Source organism: Metopolophium dirhodum, chromosome 1, assembly GCF_019925205.1.
Source record: "Metopolophium dirhodum isolate CAU chromosome 1, ASM1992520v1, whole genome shotgun sequence".
Classification (NCBI taxonomy): Eukaryota; Metazoa; Arthropoda; class Insecta; order Hemiptera; family Aphididae; genus Metopolophium; species Metopolophium dirhodum.
Window position 1 is genome coordinate 131475754 of NC_083560.1, and position 26771 is coordinate 131502524.

The 26771-nt window shown below is 29.1% G+C and overlaps 1 protein-coding gene across 1 annotated transcript in view; it reads left to right on the top strand.

Moving 5' to 3' along the window:
• The window catches only part of LOC132934139 (long-chain fatty acid transport protein 4-like), a 57092-nt gene extending 33890 nt beyond the window's left edge, over window positions 1–23202 (top strand). The window contains exons 3-12 of the mRNA XM_061000408.1: window positions 8553–8706; window positions 11733–11970; window positions 14814–15039; window positions 16179–16380; window positions 16952–17144; window positions 18730–18873; window positions 19583–19787; window positions 22189–22279; window positions 22350–22503; window positions 22562–23202. Coding sequence (XP_060856391.1) covers window positions 8553–8706; window positions 11733–11970; window positions 14814–15039; window positions 16179–16380; window positions 16952–17144; window positions 18730–18873; window positions 19583–19787; window positions 22189–22279; window positions 22350–22503; window positions 22562–22716 — 1762 coding nt within the window. The 3' untranslated portion in view covers window positions 22717–23202. The remainder of the gene's footprint in view (window positions 1–8552; window positions 8707–11732; window positions 11971–14813; window positions 15040–16178; window positions 16381–16951; window positions 17145–18729; window positions 18874–19582; window positions 19788–22188; window positions 22280–22349; window positions 22504–22561) is intronic.
• Window positions 23203–26771: the final 3569 nt, after the last annotated feature.

Sequence of the window (26771 nt, forward strand, 5' to 3'; positions counted from 1 at the left end):
AACAAAAAATCTAGCCTCCCCTCCCCGAGTTACGTCTCGTTTGATGATATTTAATAAACGTGCAAGAATAATATAACACAACATCATCACAATGTGTTATAATAATGGGCACGCAGAACAATAATATTATTGCGATTTGCGACCAAAAACGCCGTTACGAGTAGATTGTTATTACGATTATAATAATAATTATGGCGCCCATTCGAGACGATTAGATTTATATTATTATTTATTATCGTCGGAGACCAGAGTCGTATATCGTCGCGGACGTGTGTCATTTTAATGCATTCCTGACGACTACGGTCGTGTTTTCGCGACAAATCGTTTTCCTAATATGTTATTATTCAGACCAAAGTAACCAACGCATTCGAGCAGTGAAAGCCCGTCGATAACGTACTTTAATAATATCATATTATCATTTACTCATATCGTTTTGTCGTAATGTATGAAAAAAATTGTTTTTTATAATATATTATAGCAATAAATCAATTACAGGGTCAAAAATCAGATCCGTTGTTGTGTAAATGATCACACTAGAGTCCTTCATGGGCCGGGCTGTCCCAGTCCGGAACCAGGCCCGGGTATGCACTTAGTGTGAACTGTGAGTACTGAGTAGGCTTACGAGCTCATATTTCAATTACGAAGCGGGCTCATTATTATTTATGGTCGCCACCTGCTTGCGTTTTCTCGGTCCTCACTGCAGGCTGCACAGAATATGATAATATTATCTAACCTAATAGATACTTTCATTTCTAGGAGTATGAAAATATTAAAATATTTAACTAAAATAAATTGGGCCGGGCTGGGCTAAACGTATGTAAAAAAAATTTGAACGGGCTTGGTCTCTAAAAATCCGGCCCATTTAGAGCTCACACTAACTGAACAACCAATCCTACCGATAAAAGAATATTTATATAATTATAAAAATAAAAATATTAATTTTTGATTGATTCGCAATTTGACGCACACTCTAGGGAAGAGTCCGGACCTGGTCGAGTCTTCCGCCATTTTCAGGGCGCCACTGATAATAGTGTACGTACCTAGTATATATGTATAATATTATATCGAATAACCGACTTTCTTACAATCACAGTTATAATCACCGACAATTTTATTATTATTAACATGTACATTATTATGTTTTCGTAATATCGTAAACTAAGTGTGTAACGACGTATTAACCTGTACGCGTAGTTTAGATGTCGCCCGTGTTGTAGCACTCATTTCTCAATAAAAATCCACAAATATTCGGAAACTTTTCCTTGTTTGTACCTTTATATTTGGTGGTACAGTCTAATGAGCTATATTTTATTAAATTAATTTCCAAGTCATCGTGTGTTATTGTGACTACAGGTCGGCTATAATATAATGTAATAATGTGACGTCCTTGCATCTTAAACATAAGTACTTCATAAACTTATTTAAAAGAAATAAATGTTCGTAGGGTATACTAACGATATTATAAGTTTAAAAAAATTGAGTTTTTCACAATATGCACTCGCGATGTCAGTCTTTTTTTTCAACGACGCGTTTATATTCCACCTAACCTTATATCAGCAGACTGATAAAGTCCTCGCCTTTCTTTTTATTTTTATTGAATGCACATTTCGTATTTGATTCACCGCCGCCGCCGTAGAATAAATTACTTGATGGAATCCTAATAACTCAAGAATCAATATAATATAGTTTTTTTTTTAATAATCCTATTACGTTTTCCTATTTACGCAAATAGTAACACACTTAGCTATGGTTAGCTCTTCGTCAATATTATTTATAATATATTAATATATTATAGAATGCAGTGGTAGATATATTATATAGACTTATACTAATATTATATTTCGTCTAGTTGCAATTAAATTACCTATGTATGGATTACACTGGAACTGAACCACTGTTACGTTTGAGCTCCGTGTAAGTAACAACCCATATTAGTATAAATTATGCGAGTTGGATATTTTTTCAGTGAACATAATATAAACAATATTAATTAGTATGTAGTAACAATATTTTCTCTTGTGGGTTGTGCGTTTCCAAGTTTCTACTCTCATTCAAGTCATATAATCGTCCTAGAGTTGAATTTATTGTATTTTTTCCATAAAAACAAAGTACACCTACATGTATTGGAGGATTGTACATGATACAGTGGTAAACTGTAGGTTTATGGCCATGTACCTACACGTTTTATTTCAAATAAATCTAACGAGTTTTGCAACAACTGGCCTGTTGTTGACTAAGGTTATCTCGGTTTCACTTTAAATCACGTGTCAAATAATATAATACCGGTTGTCGGCCGAAAACTATTTCGCAGATGTATGCCTGCTAAGTTTATCATAAAAATATTTTTATTTTTTATTTTTATTATTAAGAATAATGGCACCAACAACTAGGTCATTAGCCTGCGGTTGTGTACTTCCTCCATCGATGAAAGGTTGGTTGAGGATGTTCTTTGAGTTGACGAATAGCGAACAATCTATAACTATGTATTTGATTGAGAGTGGTTCATTGCATTGGCTTCTGTGAGGTTGTTCTTCATGTTATATAATACATATATATGTGGGTGAAGTTGGTATGACCAATTCTTGTTCTTGTGTTGATAATTTCGGAAAGTCTAGAAGTATTGGGCGAGTATACCATTTAGTTATTTTCTTATATAAATATTATAAATATTATAACACATATTTAAGAGTATTTAATTTTGAATTTTCTCTTTTCAAGTCGTTTGAATTTGCGTATTAAAATATTAGGTATATTATTTTTTGTTGCGCGTGTACCAAACTCAAAGTGTACAAAAAACGTATACATCTATCTATATACGAGTAATAATCGTTTTGTTGTATGAACTACTACATAATAATGTTAGACTTTAAGCATAATAGTAATTAAAAGTCATATTGATTATAATAAATACTCTTGCATGGCGTGTATGGGTGTGTTTGTACTCTAAGCAATATTAAGTGATTATAATGAAAAAATGAACCAACCTATATTTTGTCTTAAATCATATGTCGAGTGCAATCAACGTAAGTAATACGTTTTTTCGCTGTTGTTATTATTTTATTCACGTCATAAAATCAATGTTGATGCAAATTCGTTTTGTTTGATATTACACCTCATTGTTTATAACATCTCAACTTTTAACAAATTTGCCTACTTTGAGCAAACGATCCAACGAAACTTATCGTGATTACTGAACTTTTAAGAATAACTATTATACCGTTTTTTCGAATACATTAGCATTCATTATTGAAGAGTTCGTATAATATAATATTATATTATAATAACATGACAAAGTCATAGAATTCACCATTTAAAATTCAAATGGTAGAGTAAAAGGCAAGTTAGCTTAAATAATTTGTCAACAAATAAGTAGAATAACAATAAAATCATATAACAGTTATTTTCAAAATTACGTGAATAGCAACGCATAATAGTCTATGGACCCGCAAAGCCATAGAAATGGAAATGCATTTATATTATGAAAGTGTATTATAATATTGAAGTAACATTTTAAATTTAAAGCGTTTGAGCTATAGGAATTCTCTCAATACGAGATTTTTTGAATGTTATATTCTACAATAAACATGATGATAAATTATTACTAATTCGAAACGTATATTTTGTGCGGTTGTGATATTATATAGTATAATAACGAAACGCATTTACCGTGATTTTGATCGACCTTAGTTGGGCTTCCTGATGTACTAGTTTTCCTGCAGACGACTGTAGATACACGTTTAACATTGAAACTGGTTTATCTAGTATTACGAGATAATATTAAGTCGGTCGCCGAGTGCAAAATAGTAGTAATAATAATGATAATAATAATATATATATATATATATATATATGCATATAGAAAAGCAAACATAATTTCAAACTTTGTTCGATTTGTTTCATTTTTTTTTTAAACACCATTGCCGTTTCAATTAAATATTTTTTTTTATTTCAAAATCAACTATATTTTAACTGTAGTAATTCGTTGAAATCGATATCATTAGGTACATAATTCGGGCATGTTTAAATGGAATTTTGGAAATAGCGTGTACCCAAGACTGAAAATCGTCTGTAATATATGCGTAAATTCACAATCGCTTATTTTATACATAAAACGAGCGGATTTATAATGCGTATTATTAACATATAATGTGCATTACGCATCATTTAGGAACTCCGATATATAAATTACTGTCATATTTCTGCTCGAATACGAATGAAATCAGTTGAACCGACGTCGGAAAAAAATTAACTCGAAATTCTCATTTGAATAATTATCTCGTTGTGCGCACTATCTGTACTCTGTTAAATGTACATAATACATGTATAATGCATACATATTATTACATTGTTTTTACCAACAGAACTTTTTAATACATTACTGAATTGTATATATAAAGCTTTTACTCGATTTCCTATAAAACCTTTTAGCCATTATTAGATTAATTCGACCGTAACGTTATTTCATATTTACACAATTTGAACGTGTAATTCTGTATATACGACGGCCAATGTTCAATAATAATTGCATTTCAATAAGCTATCTTCGTCGATCTACATCGTATTTTGTTCACACAAACAGTAGGTTACCTATATACATTTTAACCACGTGTGTTGCCGCATCCCTTGCCTTCTATTGATTTTATTTTCAAAAATTGTCAACTACATAGCATTTTCTGTCCACACGCACTACTGAACAAAATGTATGTATTATGCTAATTTAATATAATTAATATGTCCAATGGTAATATTATATTATTATTAACTCTTAATATGGTCCTGCAGAAATGATGTTGTGAAAACGTCGTCCTATTATACTGTTATGATTCATATTGGAAATTATGTCTATAATTTATATTAATAGCTTTATCGCAATCGACTAAAAATACGTATAATTTTATAAAACAAATCCCAATACTGGATAAATAACAGGTGATAGATTTATAAACAAAACCAAAATAATCAACATATTAAATTTAAATTTAAATTTATCAAACTGTAAGAAAATAAATTTGGAGTTTCAAAAATCTAAAATTGTATTGATTTATAAAAAAAAATTGTTTAAATTGCAGTTAATAATTTTGGAATAATAAAATTAGTACCCATAAAAATGTAATTTCAATAGTTTACCTATTTTATGAAATTATAATATTATGGTATCATCTTGCATTGGAATAAATATTGTTTTCAATGATTAAATAGAGTAGCTAATACCATAAACTTTATGTTGTATCGTTAAGTTGCAATTTTAATCATTTTTATTTATTACTAACTACACGTCTTATAGCTTATAATACACATAGTTTCTTGATTGAAAAAATCTAATAACCCATCGAACCTCGTCCATCAATACTTGGAACTTACCTTTTTCTTAATCTCCGATCTCATTTATGTACTAATTTGTATTCCAAGTGAACTATTCGTATAACTTTCAGTGAACTTCAAAAGACTCATCTGATACGTGGTACTTACATATATGTTTTTCCTGCCAATTAAATGATTGTATTAGGTATGCGATATGCTTACCTAATTTGTAAACATTACCATTTAATCAGTTACTCGTTTTTCTGTGTTTTAATAATTCATTTAGTTTAGAATTAAGTATGTTTTATTTTATTTTATACCTAAAATAATTTCAATATTTCATGGTTAAAATAAAGTTATTTATGTCAATCGATTATTTAAAACAATGAAATAGTTATTACAACAAATGTACGTATTACCATAATTGAGTATGTATTGTACAATCTATTATAGGTACTCAATGGTATTATACCTATTGGTACACTGTACTATAAACATACCTACCAATTTTTATTTTTATTTGTTTCTGTTAATTTATCCACTCGTTAGTCGTTATTATTATAAATATATCTTATCACTTAGTAAGGCATTTCAAGTGAGGAAACCAAATCGCTTACCCTTAGTATTGTTTTTGAAATTAAATTGCAGTTTTAGAATTTGATAGACATTTTGATTATTTAAAAATGTTAAGAATATATATCCTGTTTCAGGATGTTTTAATACATTTTTGAATTTATATTATAGCATGAATTCATTACAGTACATGTTTAATAAATTTAATTCATTTTAGGTAGTAATTAAAAAAAATTAAACGTTATTTAGAACAAGTTTGTTTTATAAATAATAATTCTGAACTATGTATGAAATAGTACACAGTAGAACAATAATAAATTGTATACAATCAAGAATAAATATTAATTATTATAAGGTAAAGTTTAATGTTTAATTTCTACATTCACAGGCCGAAACAATTTTATACGCCAAGTTATAATCAGCATCACGAAACGATCTGTCCAACATCTACACTTGCGAAAGGACCACTTTTTTTGTCAACCGAGCGTCTAAGCTACGCATGATTTATTTATTTATTTTTTGTGTCTTGTCATCCCGGTTTGGGGCAGTAAACTGCTTCGATTTTCTTCAACAGTACCTTGTTCGATAGGAAAGTGAATCTATAGTTGGTATATTCGGGAGGTCAAATTATCAATAGTTTTCAAAAGTGCCGCGAAAAACAACATAAAAATTAAGGAAAAACGGGTATTTTTACACAAAATCTGTATTGGTTTTTGGTGTAACTTCAAAACAAATGAACGTATATAAATGAAATTTTGACTGATTGCTTATATTTGCATTTTCTATACACGATAAAATTTTCAAAATATTTTGATTTGTTTTTAACTGTTTAGGAACATTTTCTATTTCCAATTTTATTAGTCTGAGCGAAGCGATGAATGTATTGATTTTACAATGGTGTGTGTGTTTTTTTTTTGTGTGTCATCACCTTCTAGGACAGTAAAAATGCTTGGATTTTCTTCAACAGTAACTTTTTTGATAGGAAGTTGGTACTTTGGGGATCAAAAGTAAAAATGTCCCAGTAGTTTTCAAAAGCGACGTGAAAACCAAAACAAAATTAAGGAAAAACGGGAATTTTTACACAAAAGCTGTTTTTGAGAAAATTGATTTTGGTTTTTGGTGCAACTCTAAAACAAATGACCCTACTGTACATAACATTTTGACAGAATATTTATATTAGAATTTTCTATACACCATAACATTTTGCAAATATTTTGACTTATTTTGAGCTGTTTACGGACATTTTCAGTTTCCATTTTTTTTAGTTTATTTTTCTATAAATATCAATACAATTTTATTTGTTGGTTGAAAAAGCTTGAAAATTTAATAGAAGGCTCCAAGGTTATTGTTTCAAAGGCAGATGAAAAAAATTAAGAATCCATAATCACAATTTTTTTCAGAAGCATCTAAAGTTCAAATATTGACAAATACGTAAAAATGACGAAAATTTGCAAATTATTTTGAGTTAGAAATTCATAAATAATTTTCTTTTTAAATCTAAGGTTTGAAAATGTAATACAAGATTATCGATAAGTTTGTCTACCTTTATTTTAAAAAAATTTCTACAAGAACGTAAAATTAAATTTTTATGAGCGTTTGAAATTCATATTTTTACAACATTTGATATTCACTCGATTTCTCATGTAACGGTTTTTTTATTTTGTTGTAATTAAAAAACTTCTGACTTTAGATACTTGAAAATTTCACTGAATGTTTATATTAGCATTTTCTATACATGATAAAATGTTGAAAATAATTCGACTCTTTTTGAACTGTTTACGGACATTGTCAGTTTTAAATTTTTTTAGTTTTTTAACTATAAATATCAATAAAATGTTGTTTGTTGGGTGAAAAAGCGTGAAAAATTAATGCAAGGCTCCTGATATAATGTTACAATAGCAGTTGAAAAATATTAAAAATACATAGGCACAGTTTTTTTTATAAGCATTTAAAGTTCAAATTTCGACAAAATTTATCAAATTTAAAATTTAATAATTATTTTGTAGTTAAAAATTTATAAAATGTTCAACTTTTATTGCTAAGGATTGAAAATTTAAAACAAGGCTCCAAGTAAATAGGTCATGTATAAATTACTTTATTCACAATAATATTATCAAATATACTTGGCAATATCATAGTCTGACTGACCGTTTTCGCTCAGAATCGTTTTTCTTATACAATGATATTAAATCATTGAATTCAAATTTAACACCATCCATTACAGTGACCCACTTGTAACCTACTGTACAGCCGAGTGACATCCACTTACCCACTTTTTTAAATTGATTTGTTTTTAATCTCAGTGTCGTATCAGGGGGGCGCACTGGGCACGCGGTGTATTAACCCAAATTGTTTTTTTTAGTTATTGGTTATTTATTGGTGATAACTGATAGCTAATATTAATATTATCTGGTACAATTCTTATAAATTATCATCTTGACCATGATTATAAATGATAACATTTTCACCCCAGCTTGTTAAAAAGTTTAAGAAATGTAGTTGAGTTTAAACCAACTGTTGATTATGACAGTAAATTTTCATAAAAGGAGTTTCCTATACAGTTTACTATCCACGTCAAATAATTTATATTCGTATAAATCAAATATTTTTTTTTGGGTTTGAGGTTGGATGATACAATTTAGTAATAACGTGTGTATAATTTTAATTTTTTTTTTCAGAGCGCTATGTCGTTATTACTACTTTTTGTACACTGCCAAGAAATTGGGCAAGAACAACTGGACCGTCGCAGATGTATTCAAACACATGGTTGTGAAGAATACCCCTCACAAAGTATTGTTCGCGTTCGAAGACAAAGAATGGACTGCGCTGCAGGTTAGTGCAAAATGTTGCCTTTTATGATAAATTATAATATATTATAAATGTATTGGTTTCGTACGAGCCTGAAACCGCGGCCGTAGCGTTTGGGGGACATAGTTGCCATGCCCCACTCCCTTAGACATCATAAACTACCTATAAATAATAATTTCTTCTAGAAATCTGTATCGAAGTTCAGTGTTTATAAATTATAATTTCACCTACACATTTTACTATGGATACACGTTTTTTCCAAACTTCGAAAGAAGTGACTAGTCTCCGATAAATTGTAAAAGAACTACGACTTTGATATCGTGGAATAAAACACTTGTGGAACACATAATATTAAATTTAAAAAAAGGTTTAGGTACTCAGTTTACACACTATAATAACATAACAATTTATCTTGTGCTAATTCATTGAATATTTTAATTTAATTTATTATAGTAGTTGAGCGTTGTTCCGACAATACACATCACAGACAGTTTTAATTAATTCCATTTTTATAAAACACGCAAGACCCAATACAAAGTTGAAAATTGCTCTGGTTACATATATTATATTATACAAAAGTCTAAAAGTTATTATTGTCTGCAGATTTTAAGAACAAAATAATAAAAGCGATTGACGTTATATTTTTCATGAAGTTAATTGATCAGACCGGAGGGATATCTTTTTGTTCGCTCTGTTCGATTTTACTCGATTAATTATCATGAATTTGTTTTACTGCCCAGCCAAAAAACAGTGTTCATTGATGTATAGGGCCAATAAATAATTTATACTTTTTTCACGAGTCACCCATACAATTTTTTTTTATATGACTATAATATAGGTAGATCAATACATATTATATGTTTTCATTTTGAAATTGTACATTCCATACCAATTATTTTCTTGTATCACACTCAACGACACAATAAAGAAGTATAATATATTATTACATAAAAGTGTGTATCTTAAGCAGTTATCTTTGTCAAATACAAAAGTTTAAATTCTCCATTAAATAAAATCCTCGAACAATATAGGGTCTTATGTATGGTTCAAAGTGATTCTAATAATTTGTAGTCTATCGCTCTGGATGTCGGTCAAATTAAAAGATCAAAGCACTGAGTACAGACGAATGGTCAGATTCGTGTTTAATTCCTATACATCGGTTTTATCTACGCTGATTCGCAAATCTTTACAATTAATAATTTCATTATAAATCTTATGAAAAACGTATAATAAAAGTAAAACTTTATTACATCACTTGAATTCGTATACAGTGATTAAACAAGTTAAACAAGTTACGTATTGTATCCAGCGTGAATTTTAATGAAAAATAGTGTTTTAGTTTTGAATTATCGCACTAAATTTGTTGGTCAAATCATGGGCACCGAGTTTTGTGTTACTCGAAACTCAAACATCCCATGAAACTATAAAACTAGGCGCCCATGGGTCAAGTTATTTATACATAAAATCAAGGTTTTATATAATTCTATTTTGCATTTTTCCTGAATTTTATAATCGGTATAAAAATAGTACTATTGCTTAAGCAATTATTAACCGTATTATTTATAGTGTAAAAGTTAATATTTAACTTCAATTTTTTTACTAAAATTTTTATTTGGATTATTAATAACTAACAACTTAAAATTAAATCAAATTTAAAAAAAAAATGTTGTTGTAGTACCTCGCCGCTGGGAGGCCTCTACAGTCTGTTGAATTTGCCTTTTTATTTTTATTTTGATTTTAACCTATATTTACCATCAATTTTTCTTATTGTTCTCTTTTTGTAACAGATTAAATAAAAACTTATAAACCAAAAAAAAAAAAAAATGTTATTCCCATTTTTAATACATAAACACGTGTATAATAAATAAAATCACAGTACAACTTTTTGCTTACACATTTTATTGAACTAATATGTCCATAATATAGATGTTTTACCTACCTACATATTCATACTTAAATAGGTGGTGTTCATTAAAGTGCACTTTAATACCTAATATGCAATTAAACCGTTATAGTTTACTAATATCACTCTTATTATCCTAATATGAACGTGTCGGTTGCAAATGATAATTAATAATTTAGACATAATATTGATGTTTCGAAAATCAACTAATAACTGGTAGGTAGTTATAGATAGACAGATGAATATTTTTTTGTATTTTAAAATTGAATATCCTTAAAAATTATATCGTTAAAAAAATGTACGTGTTTGATGTTTATATACTTATGTCAAAAGAAGTAAATTCAATTATAAATACAAAACTTGTTTGTATTGTAACTTTCAAAATAATACTCATAAATATCACAAATGCATTACTCATATTATGTTATGTAAGTAATAAATAAAATAGGTAATAACGATTTAAAGGCTGCTGCTGAAGAGTAAAAACCAGTTTAAATATTTATAGTTATATAACTGAACCTTGGTTGTATTTTTCATGGTTATCAGATATTTTAAACCCATTTTTGTCTCTTTGGAGCTTAACCAGGACCTAGTTGAACCGATTTGGTGAAACATGTTTCCTTATAACCTACATCTAATTATACCAATGATTCATAGAAGGTATATAATTTTTTTCAACAGATAAACAATTTAAAATAAATTAATGGAAAGTGGTCTGGAAAACATAAATATACTGTATCTCTTTTCAGTCTTTTCAGTACAGATAAATGTATTGTTTTACAAGTCAGTATTTAGATAAACTACAATTACACGTTTCAACAATTATATTTCGCCACTTAGCTGCTTAATGTTCTTACTAATCACATAATGATTAATATGGTGGGACCATAAAAATGTTTAAATAGTTACATTAGTTACCTACTATATATTATATTATATTATTTATATAATTAAATTATACCTACTGTATGTATTAGCACAGTTTTTAAAATGTCTTATTTTGATCTACGGTCTAATTTTACTGCCTCCAGCCTATACGACATTTTTAATTTAAACCATACTTTGAATAAACGCAGCGTGCGATTATTGATATGCATATATTATTATATTGATGTCGTGTTAACATGATTGAAATGTGTCGGAACAGGTTGAAGAATACAGTAACAAAGTGGCCAATGTTATGTTGGAGAGAGGTTTCAAGAAGGGCGATGTGGTCGGCTTGCTGATGGAAAACCGACCCGAGTTCGTGTGCATTTGGTTGGGCATGTCCAAAGTAGGCATCGTAACCGCGTTGATCAACTACAACCAGAGGATGGTGTCACTGCTCCACTCCATCAAAGTGGCCAACTGTACCAGTTTGATTTATGGGGCTGAATTGTCATCGGGTAAGAATATAGGTTACAGTTATAACGTTTACATGCTGACGTTAAAACGGTTTTACATTCACGGATTATTGTGTTTTTACTGATAAATAAAAGTAACAAACCATAGCAGGAAGCATAGATCACCCGTGTATTTAAAATCAACACCGCCGGGATTAAAGTGGTGGAGGGAGTGGGTAGGTAAAGGGACTAGGTTTTTCTACTTCTGACCACGCTTAAAAAACGTACTCATAATGGTACGCTGGTACGTTAAAGCCTTTAAGTTAAACCGAAATAATTATTTATTTACGTAATTTTATCATTTTATAGTCTTGCAAAGCTTTTTTATTCAATATTTTTAGTTTGACAAAAATAGTATTACCTTACAGAATACTTGCTATCTCACTATTCTACTTTTCTTTTATTTTAATAATAAACATACCAGTTGGCCCGTGCGCAGTACTGCAACGTACAATTACAGAGGCGTGATAAATAATATGATATATAGCATGTTTATGAGGTTTGTGAAAAAATGTATTATTTGTATGTACAGAAACTTAGACTCTGAACTTGATGTATACAGCGTTTGAAGTCAAAATACTGTCATCTCGTCTTGTTTTTTGTTTTCCGTTAGCTGTTTATTACGCTTTAATATTGAATATCTGAAAATTAATCCGAGGAAGGGATTATTTTTTACGCCCTTTAGTCGTTTTTGGTTGTTTTGGCGTATTAATATTTCTGTTGTATATTTATATATATCGATTTTATATTATTGTTTTTATTTTTAATTACATACATTTTTATTTAAGGGTAAATATTTTATTATATAATCATTACACAGTTTAAATTTTGGATAAATGGGTGCTAGATTTTGGATTTAAAAAAAAAAATTTTAAAAACACACTTTTCCATAAAAACATTTAAAAAAAAATTTTAAAAATTGCACTAAAAAGACAAAAATAATTCTCTGTACTTAAAAATAATGAAAAATTTATTGATGAAAAATTTAAAAGTGTGTGGTGCATCATACAAAACATTAAAAGCCGAGCTAAGTCTCACATACACTTCTTTGTTCAATCCTGTTTATAAGATAGTGACTGGCAGTATATGTCAAGTATAAGAGCAAAATAATGAAAAATTTACTGATGAAAAATTTAAAAGCCAAGGAAAGTCTCACATACACTTCTTTGTTCAATCATGTTTATAAGATAGTGACTGGGAATATATGTCAAGTGTATGAGCACCACACACTTTTAAATTTTTCATCAATAAATTTTTCATTATTTTTAAGTACAGAGAATTATTTTTGTCTTTTTAGTGCAATTTTTAAAATTTTTTTTTAAATGTTTTTATGGAAAAGTGTGTTTTTAAAATTTTTTTTTTTATTTTTTATTTATATTAACAATTTCATTATGAGACCATTATGTGTATTATATATTTTGTTATTTGACAGTACTTATATTATACTTATTTCGGTACCTATATCAGAATACCGGTATAATGTTATTTGGTAATAATTACCGTTGTTACCATAGATATTATAATAATGGATAGGACACGCCTATACTTGCTTCGTAAGAGGTTGCGGTTTTTTTTGGGGAAGAGAGAAAGTTCAATATCTGCGAGAGATATTACGGCGACGTCGTGGGGACAATCCTTTTTTTTTTTTTTGGTCCATGTCCCAAAATGACAACGGATTATTGTATTGTCATCCAAGACCAAGGTCTATACCAATTTTCAGAATTTTTCATCTTCAAAAAGTGCCTCAAATCGAGCGCGCAAGATTTGATCACAGACAGACGTGAAACCAAACTTAAGAAAAGTGTTAAAAAATGAGAAATGTATGTGTAAATTAAATTAATAATTATAGGTAACTAATTTAAATATAACAAGTACTAATGAACACATGAACCGACGCCTACCATTGGTTGCGACGACATTATAAAATTAATATGTTTAAGTAATAAGAATTATTCAAGTTTACACGCATAGAATGCTCGAAATAGAATAGACATCACTGTATCCTTAGTCATTTTGTGACACTTTAAGCCCTCACGTCACGACGCGTAGTAAGTGAAACAGTCGTTACTCGTTACATACAATACAGGTTAATAATTTTCTTTGATGCCTAAATATTGGATGAAAAAATTGTATTAAACAAACGGTTGCAGATGTGGTTCTCCGCAATTCTTATGACATTTTATTTGTTATATACCTGTTGATTGCAACCCATAATAAGGTACATATAGAGAGAGTGGTTTTAACTGTTTTATTTACTCAGAGTACCTATGGCGTTTCACAATGTGTTTTGTTATTTAACTCTCTTAGCACTATATTATATTTAGATTATTATTATTTATGTATCTAGTTATATGTATTGGTATGTTTTTTTTTCAGTGTCCTTTTGAAAATTTGGTTATTGCATAAATTAACTATATAAACTCGAAAAAAGTATGTTTTGGAGTATATTTAAAGTAGAATAAAAAGATGCTACGTTATTTTACGTGCCTAAATTAAATTTCATAATATCAGAAAGTTTGTCTCTGACGAAAAATTGTAAAAATGATTTAAATATATGTTAAAGCAAGACTAATGAACATTATTTGATTAACTTTATTCAATTCATTTTAAAATATAAGATATTTACTTCTATTTCACGTAATGATTGTTTGGAAAATATTAATACATTTATTGAATATGTTACTTATTATATTTTTATTGCATATTTTACTATTTCATAGTAAATGGAAATCCAAACCCTAATAATTACATTTTGTTATACTATATTTATTATCATCTGAGAACCTCTTGATAGGTCTTTTTTTAAATACTAAATTAAGATAAATACAATAAAATACTTTTTTCAGACATCGACGATATCAAAGGTGATCTGGACAACGATATAAAACTGTTTAAATTTTCGAGCACTCCACCGCCCGCCAACGACGGTACCTACTTGAACCACTTTCTGGATAAAGCATCACCGTCCGCGCCAAACCCGCCGGAAAAACCCGGTTACAACGACAAACTGCTGTACATTTACACGTCTGGTACTACCGGTTACCCAAAAGCAGCCATCATTACCAACGTCAGGTAATGAAACCCGACATTTCTACGATTAATTTTACCGAAACAGACGGACCCTGTGTAAATTCACTTAGTGGTGACGTGAACTTATGTTATGTGCGAGACGACAAACAATTATTAGACCCACTCACGCACTAATTTATTGATAAAAAAAACTACCCCTCTTTCATATATATATAATATATATATATATTATATTACGTTGTTATTAAATTAATCGAGCTTTTGCCACACATTTCAACTTCCCAACTTAATCTACCTCGAGTATAACGTAATACTTGCCTACTTCCTATCTATATAATCCATTCACTTATTAAAAAAAAAAATCCACGAGTTTTCAGATTCGCAGCAGAACTACTTTCGTGCGCGCCACTGAATTCGTGAATATAATAATAATAACAATAACATAATATACTGTTTGTAATAGTAATTATAAGACACATTGCCAATCACAATGGGTTGATTTTATTTCTAAAAGGGATAAAAGGGATAACATGTGTATGCATTTATTATGAATGTGGGTACGGTTCTAATATTATACTAAATATATACTATTAATCCGGCTCTGCCTATACAATTATTTATTTTAAAATAACTACTTTCTAAACACTTTAGATTCTGAGTGGTGTATTGGTCAGTAGCGTAACTGTGATATTTTCATGGTGAGGGGGGGGGGTATAAATATTTGAATAGACATATTACAATACACATATATATATTTATATTATTATATACATGTTGTAAAATTTGGTCTCCGGGTTCGACTCCCGCGAACGTATAGATACGAACTGGTATTGGTCGTACAGTATTATTTTAAGTACCTATTGACTGTCATAATTTCTCCTGTAGAAATGAACTTCTCCAAAATATATGACTGACTTATCGACTTTTGATCGATTGAAATTGAAACCCAAGATTTTAAACCAGTCATTAATTTTATTTCTCTAGTAATTTTTCATGAAACAAAATCAAAACAGGTATAGCTACTAAAAAAAAGTAAACATCCTAAAAAATCACCAAAGATGAAAAATAAAAAAGTTTTTTTTATATCTACTCAAGTTTAATTTACATGCAATTTGAATTTTTCATTATGTTTGTATAATGTCTACCTATACACATTCTTAAGTGTCAGTTCGTTGTTTTAGATATATTTTCATCGCTGGTGCTTATGCGTATCAAGTGGGCCTAAAGTACAGCGATCGGTTCTACACGCCAATGCCGCTGTACCACACCGCCGCCGGTATAATGTGCATCGGCCAATCGCTTCTTTACGGCTGTACTACGGTCATACGAAAAAAGTTTTCTGCTTCCGGGTACTTCCAAGACATTTCCAAGTACAACTGTACCGTAAGTCACCGTTTACCATTGCTTATAAATATATTATTATGTATAAGCATTAAGCATTGAGTGTATACAATATTATATACTCAATAGTAGAAGGTATTTAGAGGTTGTGTTTATCGCTGCCACGGACTTTTTTCTGATCAATATATTTGAAATACGATTTGAAAATATTACCCACCTACTGTTAACAATATTATTATAATTCATATAGTATTATATTGTTGGTTTGCTTAATCTCGAGTAAATAATTTAAAAGTTTAATTTCTAGTTTGTCCGTTGATTATTATGAACAGTGGTTAGTGTTTAAAGTTCGGGGTATGTAGTATAAAGTTCTAAGAGCCTGGGGAAGAGTTTAGACAACCAAACTTAAATATATTTTTACAGACATTTAATATAGAATTGTTGTGAAATGAATTATAAATTTTGAGCGTAGTGAAAATCGTTTTTTAGTTGAGATTTATTGAGTTAGGTACAAATATTACTTAATGCCAGCCCTGATTGCACTGTCCGATACTCCTACCCTTGTCAGACTTGTAAGTGATGCACTTGTTAATTATGTTCGTATACACTGCAGGCGGCTCAGTACATCGGTGAAATGTGTCGCTACATTTTGGCCACTCCGCCCAAACCCGACGATACAAACCACAAGTTGAGAATCATATTCGGAAACGGTCTGAAACCTCAGATATGGAAAGAATTTGTGTCCAGATTCAACGTACCACGGGTCGCAGAGTTCTACGGATCGACAGAAGGAAACGCAAACATCGGTAAGCTCGTTTAATCTTTATCCTCCATGGAAACGAACTCTGTGAAGATTTTACAGTGCATCACAAAAATAAATGTTATAAAAAAAATAATAATAATAATAATGAATAATTTGTCAAAATTGTTGTATCAAAGAATGGTGTGAATAGTTTTTTTTGTATACATTTATTTAAGCTAAGGTAAATAAAAATTAATATAAAAATTTTTTTAAAATTGCATTCTTTACAGAAAATCGTAACATCTAATAAGTTACACACTTCTACCTAAGATTATACAAAAGTTATACAAAATGTTGAAAGTCTCTACGATTTGTTTTTTTTTAATAGCAGCCAAAAAACTTTTAAATTATTAGAGGAAAAATAAATTAATATTGTTTGAATATCAAATTTTGTCAACACTTAAAACATTGCAACATTCCAACACATAAAAAAATATATCTGAGTTTTTCGATATTTTTACTGTTTAAAAATAACTTTGATCACTAAAACAAAATGTTTCGATATTATTTTAAAAAATACTAAAAAAGTTTTAATTTTGACATGCTTTTAGGTAAATATATATAGGTATCTAGTATATAATATATAAGAAATACCCCAAATAATATGAAAATTGGTGTTGCTTCAATATCATCGTTATTGTCTCTTATTGTTTTTACTCAGTACCTATTATTAAAAAAGTACCATCATGATCGCATATCCTAACAGAAACTTCAATTTCGAATATTGAACCAAATAGTTAACACACACACACATACACGCACGAACACATCATTGTTTAACCAATACATCCTTCGCTCCGCTCAGACTCTAACATAATAATTGATTTTAATTACATTAAAATGATCCATTTAAATTCTATGCCACATAAATTAATAAAAATTTAATAAGTGTCAACGGTTGTCAAATAATTGGTATGTTTGATAACTATCACGATGACCAATATTATTTGGCTTTTTAACGGCGTTTCGAGGTTTATATACATTTCAAGTTATTACAACATTTTTGTATTGTAAAAACGAATTTTAATTTTACTATCAATATTTAATGCAATATCCTTTAGTACTCTGTGTAACAAGTGCTCGTATGGACTGCTACAGGCAGCTGCTCAGATTTCAACTTTGTAGTAGATTATTATTATACCTATTATAATATGTTCAAACAAAAAAGTAAACTATTAAACACCACTGGTAGGTATCACCTAAGTAAACATACCTAAGATCAACATTATCCTTTACATGCCTTCCACCTATAAAACCTATAAAAACTCATAAGCTATTCGATATCTTAACTGAAACTAGAGTGATTTGAGTTTTAAAGTATTGACTTACATTTTTAAAGATTTCGAAATTATCGACTAGTACGAATACCACTGTGCTAGCCGATTGTATGTAGGTTAGGTATTAGGTCAGGTCGTTTATTATCATATAGGGCTGTATATAAATAATGAACATATTATACATTTTGCTTTACTCTGCACAATTTATTCTGACCTTTCCCTTATTTACCACTTACCTGTACCGCCACCGCCATTGTTGCAGTTGTGTTTATGTATATACATTATAATGTGTATTATTTTCTTTGTTTGCAGCCAATACAGACAACACGTTCGGAGCCATTGGGTTTGTGTCCAGACTGATACCCAGCATATACCCGATATCGATTATACGGGTAAACCCGGAGACGTGTGAACCCATCCGTGACGCTGCCGGACTTTGCACCCGTTGCAATCCAGGTACGGACGAGTCAGCAGCTGTTGCTCAAGCGAGTAGTCCAGCTCATCCGCTTTCATATAGTCAATTATTTTAATTTATGTTTGCGTAACACTTGACTACAGTAAACTACTTACTATACACCTACATAATATTATATAAATGTAAAAAAATCACTATTCGTCTAGGTCAAATGTTATGTTTTTCAAAAATTTGTTTTCACAAAGTTTGAACTTCGAAGCAGGTCCCTGCACTAAATAATATTTGTGTTGGCCATTTGATAATTTTGTTTTAACTGTTATTCCATATTTCTTATTATACGTACAATCGAGAACAGAATACTTTTTTGAAAATTATGATGTCTCTAAATGTTGAATATTAAACAGATAATGCATGTAGACTATGTATGTCTACGTTTATCCAATTATAAAACACGTATACCTATAAATAAATCTGTTCAAAATTCGGTAATCATACCTGTAACATATTCTGTTCATCCGTGTTGTGGAATTGAAGGGCTAACATTTATCGACAAAACAATCATCTATAGTCGTTTTCGTAATAATAATTGATTTTTTTTTAATGTACCCTCAATTGTATAATATAGCCATAAACCGTTTTATTTGAAAACACAACGATTGACCGAAATACGAATGAAAAGTGTCTTGTCCAACTAATTTCTCTATTGCATGTAATGTACAATCATCGTCGGTGGCGGCGCAATTCTTTCAGGCGAACCTGGTGTGATTGTCGGAAAAATTATCTCGACCAACCCATCCAGACAGTTTTTGGGATACGTCAACAACGAGGAGTCGGAGAAGAAAATTGTGCGAGACGTGTTCGATAAGGGGGACGCTGCCTTCTTGTCCGGTGATTTGCTCGTAGCTGACGAATGGGGATACCTGTACTTCAAAGACAGAACCGGAGATACGTTCAGGTAAACATATACAGCCGGTATAGATACAGGGGGCAATTGTAAACTCGGCCCAAGGAAAAAAATTTTTCAAAAGATTAACTTGACCCATGTTTTTTTCAATTAAAAATTATTTAGGTGTAAACTCAGCCCGGGGTTTTTATAGGTAAAAATAATGTTAATTTGGACCGGGTTCTTTCAAGGAAACATTTTTGACGTGTAAACTCGGCCTAAATAAAAATATACGTATAATATTTTTAAGAACAATTTAGCATTAACCAGCAGACACCATAAGGAACCAATTCTCATTATAACCTTCCAAAAATTTTTTTCATTTTCATATTATTATTCATAATATAAAATTCGTTATGTAAATGTAAAATTGTGTAAAAAATTAAGTAATATGTTTCAGTATTAAAAAATATAAATAAAATGTATTAATGTAAAATTGTGAGGGTAAAAAGTGTAAAAATATAAGTAAAACTGTAGTGTAACAACTAATAATGTAAGGTTAAAATATATTTTAATTAAAAAGCCATGTGTTTGACGTATTCACTCGCCAATATTTCCTTATTTTTATATTTTGTAAGTGTTCCTTCTAAGAATAATTTGTTTTTGTATTTTTAAATCAAAATGGTGCATTTAGGCTGTTGATTTTAATGTACGTTTCTGTTTGTAATTCTTTTAATTTTGTAATTACGAAATATATATTGGGGTGAGTTGAATTGGAACTTGAATTAAAATGCGCATGAAATGATTCACATGAATTAGTTCTTAAATACGTATCGACTAATTAAGTGCAGGCACACACATCAGGCGGAAAAATAGCATCTTCTCCTATGAACTTGGTAACTAGATTATCATCTGGTTTCGATTCCATTAGGGTTAAAGTAAAAAAACTCTGAAACATTTTCCGGCTCTAAGAACACTAATCCATAACAACAACCATTTGCTTATTTCAGAATCTTTTGCTTTATAAACTACGCTTAATCCGTTTTGTTGTATATTCCTGTACCAAACTTGTGTTATCTGGAATCGTTTAAAAACGCTGTACATTTATGGTTTATACATCGCCACTTTATTTCGCTTGAAGCTAACGGACCAGTTACTTAAGAATATTTAAAATGTTCTAAAACTATTAGTGGTTTTCCACGTTGGGAAACAACTATGCGGGCCATTGTTACGGTTGTGGTTACACTACTGAAACGTCGTTTCAAAAGTCCAATATGAAAATGAAATTATTTGTCTCAATGTTTAAATTTATCTTAACATTTGTTAACAACAAATTGTTCCGATAATAATACATTATTTATTATTTGCAGATTAAATTATGTCATGTTTAATATATTTTATTGGTCGAAATTATCGGGCCAAGTTTACAACCAACATTTTTTATTATCTTAAATTTCCGGGCTGAGTTTACAACAAAAAAGGTAATTGTGGGCTCAGTTTACATTTGCCCGGCACAGGTAACCTATTTTTTGTGGGGTAAAAAGGACGGTTAGGTTAGGTGACGGCCTTATGGGACGATGCATGTCAATGATCAATGATTGGAAAACGTGTGCGAAACATCTTTGGACTAGATAAAACATTTAGAGCGGAATTTCAGTTAAGACTTGGTAGCCAACAAAATATGTCCACAAAAGTGGAATATATTCGAGCACGATTAATATAATATGTAATATATAAATATATAATTGGTAAAAAAAATAGTTTGATTAACAACGAAAACAAAATGTAACAATATGTAATCATGTATAGTAAATGTATATGTATAACTAGCGAAGACCAGTGATATGGATTCAATTTAAAAAATATATCATTTTTTACCATGCCAAATCTGTTTATTAGTCCTAATCCCGTCGAAAATAGTAACGAAATTTATATCTTATACATTTATGAATTGGTCCTAATGGCTTCATATACTTGAAGTAACATATAAAAATATTATCCAACCAGGTTACAAAATTTGTCCTAACATATTGTGATTTGATAAAACTGGTCCAAATGCGAACTCCCCAATACCAGTAACTGAGCCGATAATACTAATTTAAATTATTATTATTATTTATGATGATCATGAAAATGAAAATTGTTGTTGTTATATTTCACTGGAACTCATTTGTACAGCAATTCTAGGTAGAACAACTAGCTCGGATGTTTTTCGTCTGCACTGAAACGATTCTATAACATTGAAATTTGGAAAAACTATTTACAATAATAATAACAAAAAATAACCCGCCCATAGATTTTTTTCAAACCACTGCAGTTTCTTGAACAGTTCCAATAAAGACATTCAATATTTTTTATCCGTTTACCTTGATTGAATAATGAATAATAATGTAACTAGCTAAGCTAAGTTAATTTGTAGAAAGAAATTAAAAAAAATTATTTAATAATTAAGTTGAATTGTTCATTGTTGCAGATGGAAAGGTGAAAATGTTTCTACAGCTGAAGTTGAAGGCGTTGTTAGTAATATTGCTGGTTATCGTGATTGTGTTGTCTATGGAGTAGAGGTATTTACCATTTAACTCAATTAATCCTAATTATTATGAATTTGTTATTTTCATATTATTTTTTATCCAGGTGCCTAATTCTGAGGGCCGTGCTGGTATGGCTGCTATTGTGGACAAGGATAATACATTGGATGTATCCACTTTATCAGATGGATTACAGAAAGCTCTGCCAAGCTATGCACGACCATTGTTCATTAGAAAACTCAATGAAGTTGAAATGACTGGTAAACTATTATTCTGCACAGCGTCAAAATATTGAATTTATATATATTGTTATTTCAGGTACATATAAATTGAAAAAATTAGACTTACAAAGAGATGGATATGATATTGGACGGATTAAGGATCAAGTGTATTACTCCAACAGCAAGGGCATTTACCAAGAATTGACTATTGAAGCATACACAGATATTGTGTCAGGAAAAATAAGATTGTAAAAAAATAGTATGAATAGTAGGTATAGGTTGTGTTTTTTTTAAATATATTTTTATCATCTTATTACATGTTTTAATCTTGCCAATTAAACTACTTTATAACTACATATAAATAATAGCTTATAAAATTGTTAATATTGTAAACTATCGCAATATTGTATGATGGATATTTAGATGGATATTTTAATTTAATTTTGCAATTCAGTTTTGCTCAAGATGTCGTTACTTAAAATATTATTTATGTTTTAAACTTTGTATTATTATTTTTAAGTTTAACAAAACTATTAATTGTTTACTATTGTTATTATTATTATTATTATTATTGCATATTTTATTTTTTTGTGTAGGTGCCTTTTAATTTAAGTACATTTACTGTATTATAAGAGTACATTAATTATGTTTATGTCACAATACTCATTTATGTGAAATAGTTAATTGCCTTAAATAGAATAAAATCTTTACAATTACCATAAAACACAATATATTATTATTTAACTTTTTTTTATGGTGGGCAATGAGGTTTAAAAATATAAGTGATCAAAACTCTCAATAATTCTGTTGAGTATAATAATTAAATGATAATAACTGCATGAAAAAAATAGTTTAAATAAATTAAAAAAACTTAACAAAATTGAATAAAATGTAAGCATCTCACTATTTGTTTTCTCTTTCTGGCCCACGTGTAACAGTTAAATTGCATTCATGCAACATTATTTTTATGTTGAGAGTTATCTTTGAGTAAAATTACCTAGGTATTACAAATATGACAGGGAATAATATTTTTTACGGTATTTTAATTTTAAATTGAATTATGAACATTTATAAATAATGTTATACAATATACATACTCATAACTCATTAAAACTAATATCGTACATTTATATCAAGTTAGGTATTTTTAAAATTTAACTGTAGGTACATTTTTAAATGATTATTCAAAATAATAACAATATCAACAGATGTAAATTATTAAAAATCAACATAAAACCTACAATGTTTCTAAATTAACTAGGTATGTTTCATCTCTTAAGTAAAAAAATTTGTTGATTTAAGAGAACATCACATCTGAATTTGTTATCTAAATTAGTGATGGGCACTATCGAATAGTCACTATCGAACTATTCGATAGTAGTTCACTATTCGAACTATTCGAATAGTTATTCATTCGAATAGTTTGAATAGTCGAATAGTTCGAATAGTCGAATAGTACGAATAGTTTCTTTTTAGAGTTTTAGACCATTACATTTTTTTTCATTGTTTTTTTTCTAAGTGAATTTAGAATTATCAAATAAAAAATTCGTAATAGAGTATTTACTATTTACTATTTAAACAAATATGAAGTAATATAATCATGTTATATTACATTTGAAATATTATAGTATATTAGTATAATATATTTTTTATTTTTTGCATATTTCAACGTTTTACTGTTTTAGCGCATATTTAAAATATTGAAGTGCATATTTGGTTGGTTTTTATTTTTTAATGCATATAATTCTATGCTCTAGTAATAATTTACGAATTGAAATATTCGAATAGTCCATCTCCATAATAAAACTATTTGAAATTGAAACTTATTCGAACTATTCGATAGTGCTATTCGAATATTATTCCGAATTATTCGATAGTGCTATTCGAATATTATTCCGAACTATTCGATAGTACTATTCGAATAGTCTTCCGAACTATTCGATAGTTTATCAACCTATTCGATAGTTTTTATTTAAAAACTATTATTCGGTTATGTAAAAAACATTCGAATAGATATTCGATAGTGTAAACTATTCGGTAGTGCCCATCACTAATCTAAATCTTACAAATGTACACAACACAAAAAATGTGTGTACTTAACAGTTAACACGTATAGAGAAAATTCCTTAATTTTTATATTTAAACTCAATAGATGTCTAGTACTCATGGCTATACCCCATACTTATTAAAATGAATTTGTTCTCTTTGGCTATCAATCTTAATATAAAATTTCTTAATGATCTCACCTCCTGTAAAATTGTAATCTTCTGTTTCCTCAAACTGATTAATTTTAAGTTCTATTAAATTCAACTTTTCAAAACAAATTTATTTTCACAGTTCCATATTTCATTCTGCTCAACCAACCATCTAAATAATGAATAATATTACTTAAATTATGAAATTGGCAAAGAAGAATGCTCTTTTACTCACAAATATAATCTCTTTACCTTTTATTTAAATAATAAACAAATATAAGAATGAATTGACCTATAACCTATTGGCTATTATAAAACCTTAAAGTAAAAATGTTGTGTTTTCTATTTTTTTAAACAAGTTATAATAATTTGTAATATTTTCCATTATCACAACTTTCTTAAAAATTATAATACCCTAATAAAACCAATATACTAACGTCTATAATTCTTTTAACTTTGTTCATTATAGGTTGACTTTGACATTAAAGCTAAATATAAACAAACAATAGGTTATTGCAATATAATACATGTGAGTGACAGGCATAAGGCACGTAGCCAGACAAATTCTATTGTTGAGGGAAGGGGGGGGGGGGGGGGGGGTCAACAATTTTTGGCCCATGTATTTTCCATAATTTGTTTCCTATGAGAAATAGGGCTTGTATAGGTCTTCTATCTCCATACTCCCCCAGCCCATAACTGTGAAACGTGTTCACAAGACCTAAACCTTTATTTGGCGGTTGATTCTGAAAGATATCAAAGTTGCTTCCATATTTGCCACAGTTTCATAAATCGCTTAACATCAAAATTAACTCTGCCCGTTAAAATATTATATGAGTATGAATTTATTTCGAAAATATAATTGCATGTTAAATTTTACTAAATATATATTTGTTTTATTTTTTAATATTATTCAATAAATTATAAATATACATGATAAGAATATTTATTTATTTATTATAAATTCAACGGACAAAATGTCCTTTAACTAAAAGTATTTGTAGGAAAAAAAATGTACAACAGATTATAGAACAATTATACAAAGAAAAAAATTATTAAATAGATTAGGTTTCCAAAACATTAATAATAATAAAAAAACTACAAAAACAATAAAAGTACCTAATAGGCAAAATTGACGAAAGAAAAAAAAAATGTATAACATTATAAAAATCAAATTCTAAACAACAGATAGTTCACCTATATAAATTATTAAGTAAAATTAAAGCATTAGTTTTGAAAGAATAGCGAGACACATTAAAAAAAATCAAGTGAGGTCGAAATAATATTGGCTAGTAAAAGAGCTTAAGCCTCAAGGGAGGAATGCATTTGTACCAATGTTTGTTTTATATAATGGATTGTTAAAAAAAATCTAAATTACGAGTGTGTTTACGGGGAATACGGAAATTACTTAGGATCTCAAGATCTAAGACCTCAGGACAAAGAACAAAACTATTTAAAATATCAAAAATGAACATTATATCAGCTAATTTACGTCTTATATCGAGATAATGAAGTCCTATAGAATCTTAGAGGTGATTTATTGAGCTATTTGAAACAGAACAACCTAAGACATGGGCTAACTATAAAGTATAAGATGCTGTGATTCTGTAAGATAACTTTTGACATATCTCATAAAAATCATATTGATATGAATGCGATTTTTCGAAATTTTTATGTTTTTATTTAATAATTATATATTTTGTCAGAACCACCATATTTTAAAATAATTATACGTGTGTGTGTGTGTATGTAGACTGTAGGTACTTTGTGTACACGATTTCATATACTTTGTTTTCATACAATAAATGTATAAAGGTAAAATACATTAAGGGTGTCGGTACTGGTCATTTATTAAGGAGTAAAATGTAGGCAATTCAATTCACATGTTGTATCCTCCTCGCGCGGAACGTGCATGTGTGTGAGTATGTAAATCGATATTAGTGTGAGTGAGCTATAATTACACGCGCACTGTTTAATTTCAGTAAAAAAACTGAGGGTGCTTAAGCTCTCCATTTTCTGGGTATTTAAATTAAATTATAACTATGAGGCATTTATGACTTTTTTGAGCAAAAATGTTTTATGACAATTTAACATTGAACAATCTACTTAATAGTG